General features: G+C 39.1%; 1 protein-coding gene across 1 annotated transcript; it reads left to right on the top strand.

Annotated features, from left to right (window-relative positions):
- The first annotated feature begins 223 nt into the window (after positions 1–223).
- LOC148016243 (serine/arginine-rich splicing factor SR30-like) lies at positions 224–15,733 on the top strand. The gene is made up of 14 exons (XM_087664606.1): positions 224–379; positions 2,984–3,150; positions 3,347–3,412; positions 3,517–3,591; positions 4,323–4,425; positions 4,512–4,558; positions 4,670–4,727; positions 5,154–5,203; positions 5,301–5,357; positions 5,892–5,950; positions 14,661–14,792; positions 14,982–15,009; positions 15,095–15,175; positions 15,259–15,733. Exons 2-14 carry the CDS (start codon positions 3,064–3,066, stop codon positions 15,277–15,279), a joined length of 864 nt encoding a protein of 287 aa, XP_087520732.1. The 5' UTR covers positions 224–379; positions 2,984–3,063; the 3' UTR covers positions 15,280–15,733.
- Positions 15,734–22,765: the final 7,032 nt, after the last annotated feature.

The raw sequence follows: 22,765 nt of genomic DNA, 5'->3' as shown, positions 1-22,765 counted from the left end.
TACCTAAACTAAGAGGTGAGAGGCAATGAGCTGCCACCCCTAACCACAATGTCGTGAGGGGAAAATAGAGGGTCCCTAGGGGGCGAAAGCTCACAACTTGGTTAATTCACAATGTGGGAATTTGTCTAACATGTCGTGTTTGGGTCGGCTTGTAGTAGGCCTAGGTCTTGTTTTTCTAAGTGTGTTTGAGTTTGTAGTTAGGAGTTTATAAAGGGGGGGGATATCACTTTCGTTTATCTCGTTTAGACTCTCTCATCTTCTCACGCTGCGAGTGGCAGGCGGTCGTCTTCTTGGTGGATGTCTGCCTCCTGTCCCAAGGAGGAAGCGCAGGTCTTCATCCCTTCGGCTTGAGACGGTTTCTCTGCGTTGGACACACTAGGTATTCGTCTCTCTCTGTCTCTCTCTTTCTCTGTCTGTGGCTGTCTCGTGTTCTCTGTTCCTCGGCCCGCTTTGTTTGCTCTCGCTTTCAGCATCTTCCTCCTTTTCCGTTTGGTTTCTCCCCTCAGTATTATAGATATCTGTCCTCGCCTCAGAAGAGACAAAGCTTGGGACTCCGTTGATGCTTGTTCCCTCAGAATTTTTGGTGGACTGCGATTTAGGGTTTTCTTAGGCATCGGGTACCGAGAAGATATATGCAGTGGTGTTAACAGCGCAATTACAATCGGAAGCAAACACGTCTGATTTCATGTTTTAACCTTGTGTGGCGAACATTTAAAGATGCAATTGCACTCCCATCGGAACTCTTGACTGTGTGGCTCCTGTAAAACGACTACAATCCATGTATGTGTTCTTTCTATATGTATGTTTGTGACATGCACGTGATGGCAAATGCCGACTCTAAGATGGCTGTTTGGAGATTCATAAGTGCTCTCATCTTTGTATTAATTACTTCTATGATTAAGTCTATCTTCCTTTGATGAAGAGCTTTTGCAAACATTGTTGAAGTTGGTGCACACGTGGATAATCACAAGTTAGCAGCAGTGTGTATGACGATGCTTTGGATACTTTGCACTTGCTGGTAGCTCTGGTGCGGCTTTGCTATTGCATGCTTAGAGGCAAATCTATACATGCTCATGCATTATAGATTGGAGTAAAGATGTGGCAGTGTGCACGTACGAGGGTATTTTATCATACTGACATGGTTGACAGCCCTTACACAAGTCCAGGAAATTCACCTCATGTTTTATGCACATTAGAAAGCGAACTGCTTGTCCCAGGTAGAGAGAGAGAGTTATGTTTTAGGTAATTTTTTGCTTTATACAGGACACAAAATTCTGCCATGGCTCTTTTACTCAGAATCTCATTTACGAACCTCAATTGTTGAATATACTAATTGACTAGTGCTTTTTTCCTTTTGACTTACTAGCACAATTGAATTTATTTATTAGAAGTCAATGAAATGTTTTGCATATGTGAGTCATAAGGTTTTCCAAAGGCTGTAGATCAATCAAGGTCCAGGTCTTCTCATAGCAAATCTGGGGTTGGGACGTTGTTTTTCCCTTTCTGTGTATTTGCTGAAGTCAGTACTGCGTCATTGGTGTGCCACGAAACTGTTGCACACCATTTGGGCTGACATGTCAATTTTAGGGGTTACACTTCGATAGCTATTTTAGCCTATGAAGTTGGAAATTGCAACCAACTACATACCATTACCACAGTTCATCTATGTTTATGGTGATGGGAGAATCCTCTCTTACCTTGTACAAAAGCTTAGACAATTTTGATATTGTGAAATCACTGAAAGATGTATATCACATCCTTACAAATGTGTGTGTATTTGAGGAATCCACTTTTTGTTGTTCACATGATCTGAAACCCTGGCTGTTCATAAACCCTGACACTAGAGGTCTAATAATTTCAGGTGGCACCCCGAATTAAATGACCATGGGTTTATGCACAATATCATAACCTTTTTTTTCACTCTAGCAAGGATGGAATCCAATCTTGTTGAATGTCTCATTTGATCCAGGAATTAGCTAATGTTAATGATACTCTTGTGAGCGAAGACATGATTAGGTCAGGTGTGAGGTGATTCCGCATGCCAAATCATGCCATACACATTGTGTGTTAATGATGCGACTAATTTAGTATGCCCACACCTAATACTGACAACGAACGGGGACTAAGCTTTGAGTTGAACTTCACAAGTGAGATGCATGATTAGGCTATGTGAGGCAATTCTGCATTTCTAATCATGCTGTGCACACTGTGTGTTAATGATGTGGCTAATTTAGGTCGCCCGCACCTAAAACTGACTGACTGGGAACAAAGCTTTGAGTTCAACTTCACAAGTGAGAAATGTAGATTAAAGAAAGCTTTGCAGATATTTGGACTGAGATTGTGGGATTGTACATGTGTACGTCCCTTCCTATTTGTTTTCATTGTCTGCTCAATTCTTCAGTTGCTACTACATTTTCACGTGTGCCATAAGTTATTGTTTCATGTCACTGTAGTTAGAGGTGATGTTTAAAATGATCATTAAAGAGAGGGTAATTCTGCTCTAACCCCCTCTGGCTGGTGGGTGCAGTCATGATGTGATTTATTTCTTTGATCCTGGCTGTCTAATAACTTTCTAATGCTTTGAGCTGAGTGATCGAAACAGATCAAAAGGAAATAATCTAGTTGAAAAAGCAGAACAGTCTTCATAAGTTTGTAGGATCAATAGACACCGAAGAAGTTCCACTCTGGGCTCTTTTGCTACTCATGCCTGTTGACAGAAATGGTACATTAGACTGGGATATGAAAGTCCAGGTTTAGTGAATTGACAATCTTACCTTTATAGCCAGTGTTAATATCAATGTGGGTGAATATCTTGACAGGGAGTTGGAATACTGACCGTCAGATTTTCTGTACAGTAGGACTATCAAAGCTTTGAGTCTGTTTTTAATTTACTTATTCAAACTGTGAAATATTTGATAATGTAATGTAGTAGGTCATTATACCAAGCAGTAAGCTTAGATGATAATTGTGTGTTTTGTTTCAGGTTCTTTATAATCGGTACTTCTTTTGTCCCTCCGATTGAAGGTCTGTGAGTCACATTAAGCAGGCAAAGCAGTTACAAATATGAGTCGGCGTGCAAGCTGTACCATATATGTTGGCAATCTACCTGGAGATGTGCGAGAATCTGAAATTGAGGATTTGTTTCACAAGGTATCACACATCTTTCATTGAATCTTATTGAAGCTTATGGGGTTGTTTTCTTTTGCATGTGGTGCTGTTTATTTAGTCACCTGTTACAAGTAATTGCAGGAAGACTTGGCAAGTGATTTGCATAATCAGAAGAATGGTGTTGATCGAAGGATGTTGATTACAAGACATTAACTCCGAATTTTGTTTTCTTTAACAGTATGGCCCTATCGTTGATATTGACTTGAAGCTTCCTCCTCGCCCCCCTGGCTACTGTTTCATAGAGGCATGTCCCAGTTCTCACAGCGATTGTATGATTACTCTCTTTGTGCAGTAGTATTATTGGTTTTAGCGCCCATCTGTTTCATCATCCACTTCTGGAACTTGCAGTTTGAAGACCCTCGGGATGCTGAAGATGCAATCAGAGGTCGTGATGGTTATAATTTTGACAATCACTATCTTCGGGTATGCTTCTGGACGATTCTACAGTGCATTTTTGAAAATTGTCTTCAGGTTTCTGAGTTTGAAGCTCCACAATTGTTGCTTAGGCACCCTTTTTTATTCTGAGGGGTATGCTGGCCATAATAATTAAGGTCGGAGTTCCAGTTTGTGGAATGCAAATTCTGATCGTGCATTTCAATATACTTACAATGGCTAATGATGTGGGGTTGTAATGGCGTGTTCTGTATGTAATAACATGGTTTAATGTGTACAAAATCAGTGGGAATGGCACTTGAAACAAATATTTCTCAAGCAGTTTTGGCAGGATTAATCATACTGGTCTGTTGAAATGCGTATGAAATTAGTGGGAGTGGCACTTCAAAACAAAATGTTTTTCTCATGCCATATGAAATCGTGCGATTTGGAAAAGTTTTACTAACTGCTACAATTCCCCAGCTTTACCTGTTAATGTTTCTGAACGTAGAACTTTTATGACTCTCCCAATGAAAGTTTAGACCTAATATTTTATCCAACTGGACTATATGCAACACATTTTTAGGGTTCACTTATGCACACTGCAAAACCTATCTGAACTTCTACAATGGAGTGTTTTGGCATGCACACAGGATTATAAGAAGTAACCCGATAAAATGTCCCACATTTCCTTGGCCGATATTTTTATTTGGAACACCACCTTCTAGCTTCATCTATATTGAAATCAGAGTATTGCTAAAGCACCCCATTTGTGTGTGCAGGTTGAGCTTGCCCATGGAGGGCGTGGGCTGCCTCCATCTACTGAACGTTATAGCAATCACAACAGTGGCCGCTCTGGTGTTTCTCGACGCGCAGATTACAGAGGTTAGTGAACACAACTTTGTTAGTGTGCCACGTTATTGAATTCAATTATTATGCTGGCTTTAATATTGATTTCTTATTTGGACCAGTAATTGTATCCAAATTGCCATCATCAGCTTCCTGGCAAGATCTGAAGGTAAGGTTCAGCTTGGTTCAGAAGCTTGAGTAGCCAGCTTTTTGTGGAATTGCAACAGCTTTACCTCTTGATACATGGGCTATGATAATGATAGGTATGCTGTTGTTGCAGGATCATATGAGGAAAGCAGGCGATGTGTGTTTTGCGCAAGTATTTCGAGAGCCAGGAGGTAGAATACCTTCTAGTAAAGCTTCAAATTACATGTTTAAGCTTAGGTCAAGCATAAAGAAGGGCAGAGTTGATAAAAAACCGAGTGACTTAAGTGCTTAGCTCACAAAGATCCTCTGGACGTAAGAAATTGGGTGCTTGCTGTGGTTGGGTTCTACATGATCTAGGCTGGTTTGGTTCGGTCTTATGTCCAGGCTTGTTCAACCCCATTGTAGTTTGGCCTTAGGTTCAGTTCTGGCATATTGTACTTGCTTCTTTCTGTGAGATTTGACATTCTGTAGCCATGCCCGAGCTTTGGATTGCTGGCTGGAATGTGTTCCAATAAATAGCCAATTTTCTGGCTGTAACTTGTCCAAATATATTTGATTGTTTTGCTCTTGCAATATCTTGTGCTCATTTTATTCATTTGAGTGAATAATGGGTGCAGGCACTATGGGTATAGTGGATTATACAAATTATGAGGACATGAAGTATGCAGTAAGTGCATTCACAAGCTTGTCTTCTGTACTCTCTTGTCATTCCTGAAGCTAATTTGATTTGTATACTTCTGTGAGCACTTCTACTGCTTTTGCAGGTCCGCAAATTGGATGATTCAGAGTTTCGCAACAGATATTCACATTCTTACATTCGGGTCATCCAAAATTTGAAATTTTATTCCCAAAACTTCTGAAAAATCTTCACTAGACATTTAGTCTTTTTACCAGAATATGTTAGTTGCATTCCTCTGTAGTGTTTATAACATGTGCAGCTTAATTACAGATGCTGTAAATGACATTCAAAGTCATACCTATGCATGAACACTTAAGGAAAGTGCCACTTACTGCTTTTAATTATACATGTACGAGTGCATTTTTGAAATGTCTGAGACATTCCAGTGGATTATAATAGTGCAAATTTAAGTTTTGTCCTCCGGCTTGTAGAGCAAAATCTGGATTTAAGACACTGACTTGTTTCCTTTTGGTGATGCACACGTGCATGTATGCGTGCAATAAACAATTAAAACAGTGGCATTTTTCAATAACAAAGTGGGTGTGTCTGTGTGTGTCTCTGTGGGGTCTGTGTTGATTGAGTGTTTTGTCTCCCCTGATCTATTTTGCCTCTTCTGTGAGACTTCATTGCTTTTGGCTACTGAAACTGAGCTTCCTCTATTTCATGGTCATTACAGGTACGCGAAGACAAGAATAATGCTTCACGTAGGAGTCGGTCTTACAGCCGTAGCAGGAGGTGAGCTGTGTTACATTTATGAGCTTATGTAGGCTGAAGCAGTTAGTTGTTAAGTCAATGTGGTCGATATGTATTACTCGAGTGACAACAATGGATGTAGTAGCTTATGTCATTTTCCTTCTTGTCCTCTTCGTTTTTAAGTTGTCTGACTGTATCAGGCTAAAGTCTTGTACTGAGGGTTTCCTTATTTGACCCAAACAGCTATTCCACATAGGCTAGAGCTTTTTATGGATTGGTACTTCGATTTGGACAACACATGAGCAACAGGGCTACCGTGAGGAATGGAAGTAGGACCAAGTTGGAGTTCCCTGCAGTCTAGAGGGGTTCATATTGCTATCAACAAGGTTTCAATGCTCATTGCTAACAAATGCAGCCCAAGATTCCAAACATGCATTTTAAGTAGGGCACATGCATTGCACTTGTCTCATCTGTTTAATGTTTGTGTTGCTGTGAAGGCTACAGTTAGAAATAGTCACAGGGCGACTGAAATGGAGCTGCTCGACTCTTGACTGTGGTGGACCTTTCTCTGTCTGTGCCTGTATTGATATCTGTCCTGTATTTGATTCCCCTTTCTGACCTTACAAAAGCAGCCTTCTGTGCATCATACTCTGTCCACATGCATATATGCTTTTCCTTAAGAACTTCAGCCGCTTACGTACATACAATTGCATATTCAATCTGTACCCTCTTGCTATATTGACCCTTCCTCTTGTGGTGCTGGGGTCAATTAAGGTTTATGCTTCCTTGCATAGAATTCCTCATATGACTGTCATATGATCCAAGTATATTGCCATTGTTGTCCTTTAAGCTTTATACACATGTAGCATATGTTTGTACTAAAAGGTTTTCTTAAGGCAAGTGCATAGGAAAGCTTTGCTTTACTGATCTCTTTACTTGAGGTGTTCTTGGCTTTAAAAAAAAAGTTTGATTTACATGTATTTAGTTTAACTCATTTGCATGCTGAAAATTAAGCAGTTTGAGGCCAGCTGAGGACATTGAGAAGCTTAATATTCACATATGCTTAAGGGGGGAACTCCATTTCTATGTCTGATTTGGGATCGTGTGCAAGGCCTGCACCTTATGATGGTTCCTAGGCTCTGTCATTCACATGATTTCAGCTTCTCTCTTTTGAGTTGCTAGTGTTTTCTTGACACTGAATCTGCACTTTTTATGTGCAAGTTAAACCAGAAGAAAGGCCTTAAGGATGTTAAACTCCTTTTTGATCCCTTTGATTGAGGTGCCCCTGCTTAGGTTACTGTTCTCAAATTTTGGATAGGTCAAAATACTCTCTTTTTGGGCTTAAACTTGCAAGTTCAGAAACAAAAGTAAATGCCTCAGTGGATACACATTAACTAGTAACTACTAAACCAAGTCAGCTAACCAAGTTACCCAATCTGCTATATGAGAGTTTTTGGCTTGGTCATACACATGCAAGTGCAGTTCATTCCATGCCCATATCTCAATACAACAGACAACAAAAAGGTGTAGTAGTTCTTATACGAATCCATATGAATGAATATTGTATTTGGAAATTGCCTTTACAACATTTAGTTTGTTTTCATCACCTAAACTAAAATTGTCCTAGTTTTTCCAACTTAGATAACATTGATTCATGCTGAAGGAGGATTTATGGTTATCAACATTTAAATGCAGATGTATTCCAGTTCAACTTGAATATTTCATGCTCAGATTTTATTCAACACCCTGTTTTTTTAAGATTAGATCATATCCATCAGCCTATTTTGCTCAAGTCATCCCATGAAGTGCATTCAAACTTACGAGCAATCCAATCATTAACATGGTTATCTGCATTCAAATGTAGATGTATTCAAGTCCAACTTGAATATTTCATGCTGAGATTTGATTCAACACGCAAGTCTTTTAAGATTAGATCGTATCCATCATCCGATTTTGCACAACTCATCCCATGAAGTGCATTCAAAGTAATCCAATCACTAACATTGGTGCTATGGTCTTGGCACGGTATGGCTCATTTAGCTTGGCTAGACATTGTAGTTAGCTGTAGTAATTATGTCATTTAAGGGTTGAGTCATAGTTAGGTACTTGTGATTTGTGTGATGGAGATATTTACGATGCAAGATGTTTGACATAGTTTGCAAGATGGAATATGCAAGTGGTAGGACAGGCAATTCATGATTGTCCTAGATCATGCATCTCAAGGCATATGCTCATGTTAGATTAGCAAAGAGATCTTGCTATGCTATAATACTTTTCTAGAGATAGGTTAGGTATTAATGCTCATGTTAGATTTGCAAAGTGCTCTTGCTATGTTAAGGTGCTTTTCCATAAAAAATCTTGAAGGGTTGGATGTTCAGTCTTTTGATTGCTAGTGAGAAAGCTAGTTGCAATGTGCTATAGGTCTTGAAGCTTTGAGAACGTTGGTAGGTTATTGTGGGATTTACCAATTGTGGACTTTATTATAAGCTCTATGTTTGAACACCTAGATTAGTCACAAGAAGGGAGAATGAATCGTGAAAGGGGTTTGAGAAGCCAAATTGAAAGATTAATTTTTTGGTGATAGAATTTCTTTTCCTTTTGGGGTATCTCAAAGGGATAGGGTTATAATTTATCATCTCTTGTGAAGGACATTGTGTGCACCTAGTGTGCAAAACCTGAGTAAGCTACGGTTAACTGTTGAGGAAAAGATGGTTTTCATCTTAGCTTGTTTATATTGAAGCTTTCACACTTTATTGATTGCCTCCTTTATAGTCTTTTGCTTTTTCCTTGGGAGTGAGGTTGTTTGAACGTTGAACAGTAGGGCACTTTAGGCTGGTGTAGGATGTGTTTGGGGCAAGATGTTTTGGATATGGCTACAAAGGTTCAGAGCCTCATAGTGGATCTTCGAGAAGTTGGTTGCATGTTCATGGATTTGGACGCTGGCAACATATAGTTGAGAACATTTGCATGTCTACTATGGCATATAGCAGCTAGACACCTTTGCTGATATCTGCAAAGCTATGTAAGCATGTGATGGTTTTGACAGTGTAAGGAATGCAATTGTAGGTCCACTTGGGTACATGGTAGGTAGACACTTTACTATGGGTATGTAAGCATGCAATGGTTTCCAAGGTGTTGATAGCTGCGGGTCTACTTGGATCCAACACAACTGCTATGTTGACACTTAGCTGATGCGTGTGACAGTTCTAAGGTGTAGTCAGATATGTCTAGGCAAAGGTCAAATGCTAAGCAGTAGCAGTGTGGTTGAGGACAACTGTGTTCAAGTGCGGGGCATAAATTGTGAACTGATCAATAATTGAAGGATGCTTATACAGTAGATTGGCATGTCAACACCCCCAATGTAGGCAGGATTTGTTAGCAGATTAGTCGGTTCATGGTTGAGTCTGTACATGTGGTACAACAGGCTGAGCACTAGAGATATTTTAGGCATTTTATTTGTTAGTATTTATGGGGATTTGACATTATTTGCAGCTAGTCGGCCAACATTTAATGTTGGTCGACTAGTCATATTCTTTGCGTTTATTTGGCCTATATATTCTCAGGCTCCCTTCTCATTCATTCATCACTTGATAGTTCTTGGGGAGACGGAGCATGTGCCAATGCCTCCACAGCCGGTGACTCACATTGCTTTTGTATTGTCTCATGTCTTGGTATATGGATTCCATTTCCTGGGCATACATATGAGTTCTTATCTGTATTGTGTTCTCTTTTTTTTCTTTTGTCTTGTGTTCAGCAGTCTATTACAGCTTATGTTTATGCTTCCATTGCTGCACCACTTCTGACATGGTATCAGATTTCAAGGTTTGTATTCCTGTTGTGTTTTCTTGCTGATTTTAGAACTGTTTTTACTCTTGCTGATCAAGTGGCTGCTGCTCCAACCAGGCGACCTGTTTTGTTTGTGTTTTTTGTTGACGTCAGCATTCGTACAGCCTATGCATCCGTTTCAGCCTGCGTTTTGGTGTCTCAGCATCTCCTATTGGTTGGGCGCTTGCATTCTCAAGCCGTTTTTGCTATTTTTGACAGCTTTTAATTGTTTTCTTGACTCTTTACAGCAGCTTTTTTTTTTGGTCAGATTTTGGGTTATATTGTCTGTGAACTCTTGTTTTTTGCGATTTGTGCTTGTATTTTGGCAGTGTTCCCTCTCCAAATGCTTTCTTTTCTATACTTCTTTTCTAAATCCTCTATAGATGGCTCCTCCATGCACATCCATTGATGACAAGCTCCATGGATCTGATTATTACACGTGGAGTGTGGTGATGAAGGCTTGGTTTATCCAGAAGCAGTTATGGTACGTGGTTGGTGGAGCTTTGGCATGTCCTCAACAGCCTTCTCTTGTTCCATCTGATTTTGATGAAGAAAACCATGAGGAGGCAATGCTTACATGGGATTTGGATAATGCCCGTGCTTATTCGGCCTTACTTTGGTGTATTTCCAAAGATGTTCTATCGGCGGTCACCTCTTGCAGGACAACTTTAGATGTATGGTCGAAGTTGTAGTTGATGTACGAGGCTCCTTCCACCATGTGGGCTGTTACTCTCTATGGCCAGCTCCAAGACCTGAAGTTTGAATCCAAAGATACGATTCAATCATTCCTACTTCGAGTTACCCAACTCCTGGACCAGCTTCGCATTATGTAGTCTTCCCTATCAGAGGCACATCTTGTTGGTATGGCACTCTACAAGCTTCCTCGGGAGTTTGATGGAGTGGCAAATGCTTCACAGGCGCAGACATCTACGACCCTTGTCAGTTTTCTTCATATGTCCTCGATGCTACTTGAGCATGAGGCGACTTTGCAACTACAGGGGTGACTTTCGTCACATTATGGAGGTTTAGGTGAGGCTATTGCAGCTTTAGAGAGGGGTTTGAAGATGAAGAAGTCGAAGGCCCAGTGTTATTATTGATGCAAGAAGGGCCACTTGCAAAAGGACTGCAAAGAGTTAGCGGCTTCCAAGAAGAAAAAGGAGCAAAAGACAAAGTGAGATGCGAACTTCTCCGATGAGTCATCATTTGCCTTAGATCTTGGCCAAGGCAAAGTCCAAGGTGCGAAAGGGATCCTCTTCTTCGGATCGTGGGAAGGGCATGGTGGTCCCTTCCTTAGTTGCTTTCTAGTGGTGGTGATGAGGTCATCCCTCACGACTCTCCAGTGCCAAAGAGGGAGTGTTAAGGTGGTGAGATGGGGCAGCCACGCCTCATCTATATTTCTATACAAATGCACAAGATTCAGAGAGGGACGTCCTTGATGCATCGACCAAAGTTTGGTAGGTACAAATCCTAGAGCTAGGATTGACATCCAGGTTCATGATGGGCTGGTTCTTTGACAGAGAGCGGGTGGCTTTCGTTTGGAGCTCACATGAGGGGACACTTTTCATGAACCTGGTTCTTTGACAGAGAGCGGGTGGCTTTCGTTTGGAGCTCACATGAGGGGACACTTTGGCGGTTTGGCCAAAGAAGGGGAATTCATGGTCATGTATGTGCGGCGGCATTGGTGACGGCCAGTCTCATATGCTACATTAGAGGCATTGTTGACAGACATTGAGAGCTACTATGATCTACTCTATCTTCAAGAGCTGGTACGATCGACATTGACATCAGCTTCTCTTCGAGGCACCTTAGTGATGGCTTGTGCACCCACTACTTGGGTATCCATGGTTCTACTATGATGCGACATTATCATTGTATATTGTATTGTATCAGATCACCCATGATCTGAGAGGGGGTTTTAGCAGATTAGTCAGTTCATGGTTAAGTTTGTACATGTGGTACAACAGGCTGGGCACTAGAGTATTTTAGGCATTTTATTTGTTAGCATTTATGGGGATTTGACATTATTGGTAGCCAATTGACCAGCATTTAATGCTGGCCGACTAGTCATATTTTTGGCATTTATTTGGTCTATATATTCTTAGGCTCCGTCCTCCTCATTCATTCATCACTTGACAGTTCTTGGGGGGAGGGAGCATGTGCTAGTGCCTCCACAGCTGAGTCCACACAATAAAAGTTAGTTGGTTAGTTCGAAAGTTAGTTAGTTGGTTAGTTCGAAAGTTAGTTAGTCAATTAATAAGTTATTAAGATTACTAACTAAAGACTAACTAAAGTTAAAAAAACTAACTAAAGTTAATAATTAATGATTTTTATTTAATTAATAATATATGTTAAAAAATTGAGAGTCGTAAATTCAATATTTTTCTTAAGGGAAAACCCTAATTCAGGTCGGTCCTAAGTGGGAACGGCCGGAATACTTCCGCTACGTGGCAGACGCACATTTCCCGGGCATACATCTGAGTTCTCATTTGTATTGTGTTCTCTCTTTCTTTTCTTTTGTCTTATGTTCAGCAGTTTATTACAGCTCATGTTTACACTTACTTCCATTGCTGCACCACTTTTGATAGGATCATGGGTCATGTCAAAGCATGCTTTATTGGTGAGGTTGTTGGGACCAATGGTAGCAGCACACAGGGTGAGATATCTCACCTAGAGAATGATATATGTTTGACATGCATGGACAAAGCAAATGGGGTAGATGGCAAGCATGGGGGCAATCAAGTCTGCAGGCATGTGGGCATGCATGCTCTACCATAGCAAGAGTTGCAGCAGGACCTGATGGCTAAGATTTGACAATTAAGCTGGATGTTCTGTATCATGTCAGCTTTATCAGGTTTCCAGATGCCTTGAGAAAGGGAGTTCCATAATGAGACCAAATGTAAAGTTTTTGCTGGAATTTCTGCATGTTTGTAATTGAGAGCTGTACTGAGGTGCAACAAAATGTTGTTTTATGGGAGTGTTGGCAGCACTGCAAAGCTCAAACTGCCTGGTTTGCCAGCTGTATTCTTGTATCTCAGAACACTTACTTGTGTTTTTAGGGCTTCGGGGCTGATCTGCTAGCTAGGTCTTTTGTGGATGCCAGAGTTGACCTTTGCTCATTTGCCATTCCGCAGATTTCTAGTCTGGAGCCATAATAAGCAGTACTGCGGTGCATCTCTCTTGGTTAAGTGTCATTCCTGGCAGTGTTGAGAGTAGAGAGTGACAGCAGAAGGCAGAGAACAATATGCTTCCTGTTTAAGTACAGTGTACCAACATCTGGAAAAGCATCGTGACTAGCAGGGCAAGCTTGTGATGCCATATACAGCATTGTGTTGCTGTTGTTGATCGGCATTTGGCTGTGTCATCTTCTGGCGTTGGTATGCTATGTTGGATAGGAGCAGGCTGTCTTATGCATAACACAGACTGCGCAAGTGGATGTACAAGAGTGTTTGGGCATGCACACAATGATGTATGTTTATGCAATCACTGCAAAGGCTGAGGACAGCATGGTAATGCATGTATGTACCTTTTAGAGTGCGACTGGAGTAGTTTTGCTGTGCAAAGTGCTTCTGTTGGTGATAGCAACTGGGGGCATATGCATCATGGCAAAGTTGGGTAGATTCAGCGGCAAAATTGGAACCAATTTGCAAATGTAATATATAGGTTTTACAGAGCTTTGCTTGTTGTATCAGATGTTCTTGATTATGAACAAATACCAGCCTCGCTCTAATTAAAGTTTAAAGGGCTTTGTCGATAGTTTTGACATACTGGGACATTATCAATAGGCTGAATCATGGACAGAAAGCACTCTATCTTTTTTTCTGAATTATAAGTCTACTCCAAGGAGTGTCAAACTTTGGGCCAATCAGTGTCATTGTACTATTTCCAGGGGTATTAGCTTTCTTGTTTGTGAGTGGTTGCTGATGTACTGTAATTAGTTAATGAGCTTGCAAGGTTTATGTTCTACCACCTTCAGTGGTTATTGAGGCTGATTTCAAGAGACTAAGAAGAGGGCCTTGTCAAAGGACTTTTCTGAAACTGCTTTTACACCCAGCCTGGGCCCTTCTCAATAACTAGGCCTCTTGCTTTTTCTGTGGGAGAACAATCCACATGAATTGGTTGTGTTTACCAAGTCTCTAGTGCAAGTCTCCTCATGCCTGAGATTCCATTGGACATAAAATGTTTAAATCAATCCCATCATTTCCCCCACACGTGCTTCTTATGTTTTGATAAGGTTGTGATGTAGATCTCAAAGCATTCAAGATAAATATGCAGTTTGACATCCTTAGTGGATGGATCACATTAATTATTTGAGAGACTCTCTCTCTCCCCCCCCCCCAACCCCCATGCACGCTTGCTTACCCCATGCTACCTCTTGTTTTTCCCGATTTGCTTCCCCCCTTTTGTCTCTAGCCCCCCTTCTCACTCACTGTCTCTCTCCCCCTCTGTGTGTTCATATGGTTATATAGTTGCTTGAGGGCTACAGGCGAGTAAACCTATCCAGGGCTCCTATTTCAGTTGTGTGTCTAGCAATGGACATCCTTCTTGCAGCTGGCTGATGTTTGAGCCAGAAAAAAGAGCAGATGTCAGTCAGAAGAATGAATCCGTACAGCGAGTCCTGAAGGGGGAAAAGAGAGAGTGCACAACCAGTCAATGTATCAAGTTGTTTGCCATAAGCTGATAGACTGCACTGCACCTCTATGAAAATAAGAATCCTTTGAAGAACATTAAGGATCTCAAACAATTACTTCATATCCCAATTAAAAGTGCATGCAGTGTCAAGTTCCACTTAATGGAAGATCTACTTTTTTAACATGTTGCAATCAAGTTTGAATTCCAGCATGGCCATTAACTGATGCTATCTTGTTTAACATGAAAGAGCTAAACTCTTGTTGCGTATATTTAAACTGATGGCTTGATTTTTCTGCAGCCGTTCTGTCAGCAGAGGTCCATCTGCATCAAGGTCACGATCACCATCGAAGTCTCGTCAGCGCTCCCTTACACCACGCTCACCGTCCCATTCTCGTTCACGGTCTCCTCGTCGCTCTGCTTCAGGTTCCAGGTAGATAATTTGTTTCAGAGGCTAGATGAATATTCACTGGGTGCTTGGCCAGATTAGTTTTCATTCTCTCTGTGTTTGTCTAGAGAACTACTGTTTTCCAAAGGCTCCTAGAAAATTCTAGAACTTTTTTGCTTGCCCTATTATAAAGCTAATGTGAATATTTTTTGTGCATGGACTGGTCTATTTCAGATCGCCATCAAGATCACCTCCACGCAAGGTACTGAGTCAAGCGCTCAAGTTATTTTAAGTTTTGATTTGACAAACAAAGGTTTCGTTTTTCAAATTGTAGCATCTACTTGCAGCGTGGAAAAAATCAGAGTGGCAAACGGAGTGTGAGTCGCAGCCCCTCCAGATCTCGGTCTTTATCAGGGTCACCAGTGCGTGTACGTGCCTCGTGTTATCCTTTTTTTTTCTTCAATTCAACTATTTTCAATGAACTTAACTGACACCATTTTTCTTCTTGCAGAAGGCCCGAAGCCCAAGCTAAGGTGCAGGAAGTAACACCAACTGCCACTCATAGCTTGTGTAGATACTGAGGCTAACTGGTGAATGCAACATATGTCCCTCAAGTAGTGAGTGTGTTTTTTGACATTTTTGGTTCATGGTGACATGTTCAAGGTCAAATTATCAGGTTTACATTATTGTGCAGCCAATTGATTGCAAATTTTGTTCCTCTCCAAGAAGGCTGTGAAGATTGTGGTCTATAGCTGGCTGTATGAGGTTTTCTTGGAACTGCAAGGCTTATCAAGTAGGATTAATCTTGCAATGCCAACTTGAAGAATTGGAAACACAAGCGGTCACAGACGGCGACCTATTCTATAATGTGGCTTATACTTGTTTTCCATGAGCATGATAACTTGATAATCAACAGTGGAAGGTCGAGTTAACTTGTTGGATTCTTCACATAACTTAATGCAATGCTATGTCCTGCAGTTACCTTTGCTTCTGTGTATGTCTATTCAGGGCATGTTCTTTCTGTTTAATGAAAGGTTAAATCCACTTAGGCTTTTCATTTCTTCTTATGGTAGTGCTCAGAGGGTTGTCTGTGGATCTATAGCTGTGTTGGGAGCTCTGGTGGCTGAAATGACAAGGCCATTTTGTGGTGGCTGAAATCAAGAGGTCCTTTCATATTGTGTTTCCACTCTGTTCCCCAGTAACCAAGATGTTGAGGAAGGTTATCTGTTTATTTATCTGTTTTTGACAAAAGGCCCTCAATTGGACGAGCAATGCGCTTCTTCTGATGCTCATAGTGCTGCATGTACATTTCTTCAACGTGTAGCAGATGAATACCTTCATTCCAGATAAGGTTCTGTATAAGGGTTGGTTGGGAAGTTTGCATTTGGTTGTAGAGGATCTCTCGCCATAGCCATGTGTGTGCCTTCAATTTGACTCCCTGGCAATTTTGTCATTCAATTTGAGTCAGCTCCGAGAATCTCCTGACAATTTTGTCATTTATTTGAGTCAGCTCTTGAGAATTTCAGGAGGGATTGACCTGCTTGGACGTGCTTGTCAACTTAAGCCAACAACCTCGACCTCATGGTCTAATAGATTTTGTCACAGAGAAGTAGGGTTTTCTTGTGACCCACATGTTTGGGGGTATCTTTACCGTTTAGGGTATAAATTAAGTACTGTATAAATCTCAATCCTAATGCAAGGCTAATATAAGTTTTGTGAAGACCAAGGAGTTATGAAACTTCACTTAGCCTCATAACCCTCGGCCATTGTAAAATCCACAAGAAGCTTTTTGTTTTTGATTTACGATAGCTGCAGTATTGTTTCTACTTGAACCAAGTGCATACCAATACTTCAAGTAGGCACTTGCAAGCCAATGCTTCAAGGATATGCCCACCTGAATTAGAACAAATTGAAAATTGCTGAGCAATGAAGCCGCATCTCAAGGGTCGTATGATTGTGCTATGGATCACTTAAGAGGGGGAAGCATCTTATGGTACAATTTAGAATAGGGTGCGGTTTGAATTGGGCTCGCAGATTGTTGATGCATATTTTGATTCCATCATCATCTCATCACATCTCAAGGTTTAAATGATTATGAGATGGGTAGCTTGGTATGAGCATGTTATGATGCAATTTAGAGAAGTGTTTGATTTCAATTGGGCTTTGTAGGACTGTTATATACTTATTTTGATTTTGTTCTCTTGTTCGATAGGTTAATTGGACTTTATAGTGGTGGATTTTCTTGATTTTATTGAATCCACTACCTTGACCTATGCATCTTGAATGCTGAGCTTACTTGCGTTGCTTTGTCGGTGCACCTATGTTCTTTTCCATATTCTTGATCCAACGAGAGGTTATCCAATGTGTGGATTTTTGTTAGTAAAATGTTGTTTCTCCTCAAATGTGTATGATCCATGATCAAATGTGTGGGTTTGTGCACTTTAAAAGCTTCATTTACTCTGTTAATGGAGTTTGCAATGCTATTCCTATTGTTTCAAGCCTTGCTTTACAAAATTTTACAGGCTAGGAGTATCAATTATTTGTTGATGACCTTAAGGTATAGTTAGCATGTTGGGCCAACATGCTTGTAGCCCAAGTGACATGTTGGTATGTAGCTACTAACATGAATTCCTTTGTCGAGGGATGCAAATCTTCAACAAAATTTTAGGTGGCAAAGTTGAGAATTAATTTAAGTTGACAGTTCACAATGGTTGGAAAACATCATGGTTTGTTCAAGCTCAATAGTGGTGGTGGTGGTTGTACTATGATGACATGACTTCTTGTAAATTGATCAATTCCGTGTGGTCTTTGCGTTGACCTTGTGATGATTTATTGATTTCTTATATATAGTTAGTATTAGTAGTTTTATTAAGTTAAATAAAATTGCTTTCAAAATATAGGCTATATGATAAGATGAACAATCTGATTGGAATTAACCATTCAAAACATACATCTAGGTTGGTAAAATCACTAGATCAAAATTTAAATGGAGAACGCTAAACATAATAATGTGAGATATGTTTTGGTTCTTATTTGTGTGTTAGTGTTGATAAAGATGGAAATTATTGCAAGTCTTCAGAACAGTAGTCCAAATGTACATGTAAAAATTTGAAACTATTTTAAGGTTTGAATGATTTATAAAGTGATTATATTTAATGAGTGGATGAATTTGACCATAGTATCTTGTATGGGCCTTTGGATTTTATCATATAGTTGGAAGGCTTCCTTGGGTTGAGATAGCTCATAATTTTGATATGTTAGGAGTGTTTAGTGAAGGTGGATGTTTAAGAGAAGCATATGCCCTCTCCCACTCATTGGAAAGGCTTCCCTAGGTTGCCATTTGTTGTGGATTTATTTTGACTTTTGGTGTATCCAATGTGATCAACTTAACCTAAGTCTTCGTAAAAAGATTTTTACACGAGATGTTGTAATGTTTAATACCCAAAATTGAGAACTTGATTGATGAGGCAATGGGCTTTTATGATATAAAGAGTGTGCTAGGCTTGTAATAATGTTCCAAGGTGTATACTACTTGTGATAATTAAAGAAAAACAAAGATGACATTAAAGTCCAAGGTTGAAGTTCATCACTTTTATGTAGGAGGAAAGTGTGTACACATTGCCATATCCTTTGCCAAAGTGTGTGTGTTATTAAAGTAATTAAACTTGATCTCTTTGGTAGTAAAGACTATGACCTGGCTATAAAATGAGCGCCATTGAAATGTTTAACTGGATGGAACTTGCATGAGGAATTGTTGCTTGGATAAATTGTCAAATTGCCCTCTTTCTTAGTTGCCTTTATCTTGTCAATTGTGCATGGTTGTGTTTTTAAGTTTGAGTGAATATATGTGTGATGCTCATAATGAATCGTTGTTCAAATAACAGCCTTAGTTTAGTCTTGGCTTGCATGACTCGAAACATTCGGAGTGGTCTTAATAATCTTGATTTCTTATTGTTTCTTCATGCCACACGTTAGGGCCTTCGGGATTCAATCTTCTTTTACAATGGAGTTTCATTAACTACATTTGTTTTGATAGGAGCCGTTGAGAGAGAGAGAGAGAGAGAGAGAGAGAGAGAGAGAGAGAGAGAGAGAGAGAGGACTCTATAATGCCTTAAGACTCATAGGACAAAAGAACAACTCAATATTTTAGTCAAGGTATCGTAGCACAAATAAGAATCGAATGTTGATGCTATAAGAGGTTCAATGTATAAAACATGACCCTAAAGTGGCCTAATGCTTACGATTTAAGCTTCTAGGTAATGGCTTTACTACCTTGATAAATTACCCATTTTCTCTTAACTAGTTGCTCTTATCTTTTCTTTCCTAGCTTATTACTTTGCACAAGGTTTTCCTTTGATTAGGGGTAGACTTAGAAATTTCCTTAACCTTATTGGGTGAGGGAATAGCAATAGGGGCCTTAAGAGGTTCAAAGTGATTTTAAATTAATAGCGATGCGCTTTTTGGTTAGAATTTGGACACTGGTATTTTAGGAGATGCTATTGGTGAAGTTACATATAGTAAGTATAGTTGGCAAGAGTAAAAATAAGTGAAATGCCATTCTTGTTAGATTAAAATTGGAAATGCTCTTAATGTAAAACACAAAAAAGATAAATCATTATGTAAGTTGAAAAGATCGTTGGCAGTGCTAATTCTCAAATGAAAATTACATGATAGATTCTTGTGGATCATAATGGTATGGTATGATTTAAGCTCCATGAACTATAAATGTTAGCATGGGAAAATAATCTTTTAAGGGTGCTCTGCATTTATTAATGATAAAATCATGTAAGTGATAGAATCGTATAAGAGGTAATTTTCATTTAATCATATGCAAAATGAGTGCCTAATTTCATGTTGCTTTACCTTAATGGAGTTGTATTTACAATAAATTAAAAGAAATATGATGGATTATTGTCATGTTGCATTTTTTTCTAGTTTGTATGCAATTCTAATCAAGGCCTTACGAAGTGTCATGAAGAAATTGCAACATACAAGAACATGCAAAATGTAAAAGTATTCCTAAAAATTCGTTGTGAATAAAAACATGCTACTATAATGCATTAATGATGGCCGAAAAAGAAGTGAAGGAACATGAATTTTCAATCTCATTTTATATGAGTTTGGAGGGATCAATAATTAGGATTTCCTTGAAAGGCATGTCCTTCTAATGGTTGTTGGTGAAATTAGTTTGCAATACAATAGCATCATGAGGAAATTGACTCCCTATTTCATAATGTTATTGTAACACAAAAATGTTGAGGGAGCATTCTTGTTGACAATGAGGTTTCAAGATGCATTTTTGCATTTTGTAAGTTCTTTTATGTCATATTTTCTTTTTTCTTTAAATTACACTTATTGCATAAAGAATAGTAAATACAACTCCATTAAGGTAAAGTAACATAGGAATTAGACACTCATTTTGCATTAGAATAGTGTTATAAGGAAATCCAGTACAATGACAACCATTACAATAGCAGGCCCTTACAAGGAACTCAATTATTGATCTCTTCAAACTCACATAAAAAGAGATTGAAAAGTTGTTTCCCTTCACTTCTTTTTAGTGAACAACTTCCTCATGAACTCTTGAGTACACTACACCAACCCACTAGCATTGGGGATGTTTGAAGCCTTGTCATAGCTTATATGGTTTGATGATGGGAAACAAACCTCCAAATGGTTGTTCTCATACCATTGGCTAGCTATCCAACACGTAAATCTACTAAACAGCTAGGACACTTACCTTGAGCCTTTGTTAACTCCATTTAGTCGCTATTGTATATACTTGGACTCTTCACTCTTGACTTGCTCTTGGACCTAGATTCCTAAGCTCTAATTCATGTATGGGAAGGAGGAAAATGAGTAGAAGAAAAGAAAGAATAGAGACCTTATTAGACACTCTCAATCCTCACTATCATTCGCTCATTCACTCCCTCCTTAATTTTACACAATCTTAAAATATTTATCAAGGATAGAATAAGATAAATTAAATCTTCTTTCTTAAAGGTTTCAAGAAGAAAAGAGACTAAGTAGAGGAACAATGCATATTTATCCTCACATCTATTGTATAGGAGGGTTTTTACACCATTTAGCCTCTAAGAAATTTCTTAGACTTTGAGGCTTGGGGATGAGGCTCACCTTATCCTATATGCAATCTAGGTCTTATAGCCTCTGGTAGTTGCCTAACATGTTACATGCATATTGTGATTACAAGAGCCCATAGGTATTGTTTTCACGATAGCATATAGGCTATTAAAAATGGAGTGTATTTTACATGGACTTTTGGATGTTTTTGGATAGGGTTATTCTTGAACCTTTGCTTTGGGCATACTTTGTCATTGTATTCACTCTACTTATTGTGGTTGTCTAGTTGATGTCCAATTTGTTGCAATGTCCACTTTTCTTCAACAATCATGGGGAAACACTCTTAACATTATATTTTTAGACATGCTTGGGTCTGCAAAAATATTGCACAAAAGAATATATTCGATATTCAATATGCTTTGAATCTATGATGTTAATGGAAAGCAATGTTGGATCCAAAATTATGTCATTATGCATTAATCGTGAAACACAATCTTGAATATTAAATAGAATTGGGACATGAAATTTTGACAAGCTTGCCAATGGGGTCGTAGCCCAGTGGTTTATTATGGGTGTCGAGTTCAATCCTTGGGCTTTGCTTCCTTGGTGGCCCAGATCATTATGCATCGATATTTTGACAAGTCTCATTTTCACACTTAGTGATAACCATAGTTCTTAAAGCCTCAAGCTAGTTAGAATGATAGATGTTTTAACACCAAGGCTTTGTATATGCACATCTATCAATTTGGCACCATTGTCATCATTTGACTAACCATAGATTAGTACAAGGGTATGGATATTTGAGCAAGAAGAATGATTGAATATTAACATTTTTAATGCTTCAATTGACTTTGTCGGTAATGTTATGCAAGAGTCACAATATGTTAATGTCTATCAATTGTGAATAGCTTAAAAAATATCATCACCAAGATGATGGTGAAAAATCAACATTCAATAATATCAAAAGGCTCTTTTAACTTTGGACATAACCATATTGAATAAACTTTTTAGTTAACATCCTTGATATCTTAACATACATCTTTTGTGATCGAACATATCAAAATGAATAGGTTGGTCCTATACTTACCAAATCTTTTTACAAGAAAAAAGCATTGGTATCCTTGGGGATTTTGAAAGGCTGCACATTCTTGAAGCTTTCAAAAAGTCCCACACATTTTGTAAAATTAAAGTTGTGAATGTATTCATATTTCTAATGCATTTGTTTCAAGATATGCATTATAGTCTCTAGCACATTAGAGCAAAAAAATTGAAATGTAGAAGCCCTAGGTAGATTCTAGCTAATGGCTAATAAGAGAGAGAGAAGAAAAAGAAATAATCAACAAGCCCACATTAGGAAGGTAGCAAAACAAGCATTGTGTTTGAAAGCAAAATTATATTCTATCTCCTCTCAATCACAATGAGATGTTTTTTTTTGAGGTTAAGACATATGATTCTTAGCTTGCATGATAGTAATTTTGTCTACTCTCTTATCCCAAATTCAAATATTTAGTGGTGGCCATTGGGACCAAAGATAAAGCTTTTAAATCAAATTCTAAAAAGCATGGACATTAGGGGCACACTCCTAAATATGGACATTATTCTCATTTCAAAATTGATTGAAAAATACTAAAATCCTACATCTCTCATTCTCACTCCCTAGCCTCAAATCATCATTATTGCCATCATCCTCTCCTTGTTGCAAAATGTTGCCTTCTCTAACTTTTGATATGTGCATTCATGTTCATAAGATCTTATCTTATAAGCTTATTGTCTCATAAGTAATATGTTGCCTCTCTTTTTGAATTAACTTATCATTTGTGTGTGTGTGTGTGCGTGTGTGCGTCCGTGTGCGTGTGCGTCCCCCCCCCAAAAAGAAGAAGAAGAAGAAGAAGAAAGACTTATTGGATGCATCGCTTCACATGTTGACATTGGGGACC

Source organism: Lygodium microphyllum, chromosome 23, assembly GCF_053477565.2.
Source record: "Lygodium microphyllum isolate KBCC chromosome 23, Lygodium_microphyllum_v1.1.10, whole genome shotgun sequence".
In the NCBI taxonomy this organism is placed as follows: Eukaryota; Viridiplantae; Streptophyta; class Polypodiopsida; order Schizaeales; family Lygodiaceae; genus Lygodium; species Lygodium microphyllum.
Note: the sequence above shows the minus strand (reverse complement) of the source record. Positions and strands in the feature narration are given on the sequence as shown.

Coding starts and splice junctions, on each gene's coding strand:
- LOC148016243 (XM_087664606.1), top strand. CDS start 3,064: ATGAGTCGGCGTGCAAGCTGTACCATATATGTTGGCAATCTACCTGGA. Junction 3,413..3,516: donor CTGGCTACTGTTTCATAGAG/GCATGTCCCAGT, acceptor TGGAACTTGCAG/TTTGAAGACCCTCGGGATGC. Junction 4,426..4,511: donor TCGACGCGCAGATTACAGAG/GTTAGTGAACAC, acceptor TATTTGGACCAG/TAATTGTATCCAAATTGCCA.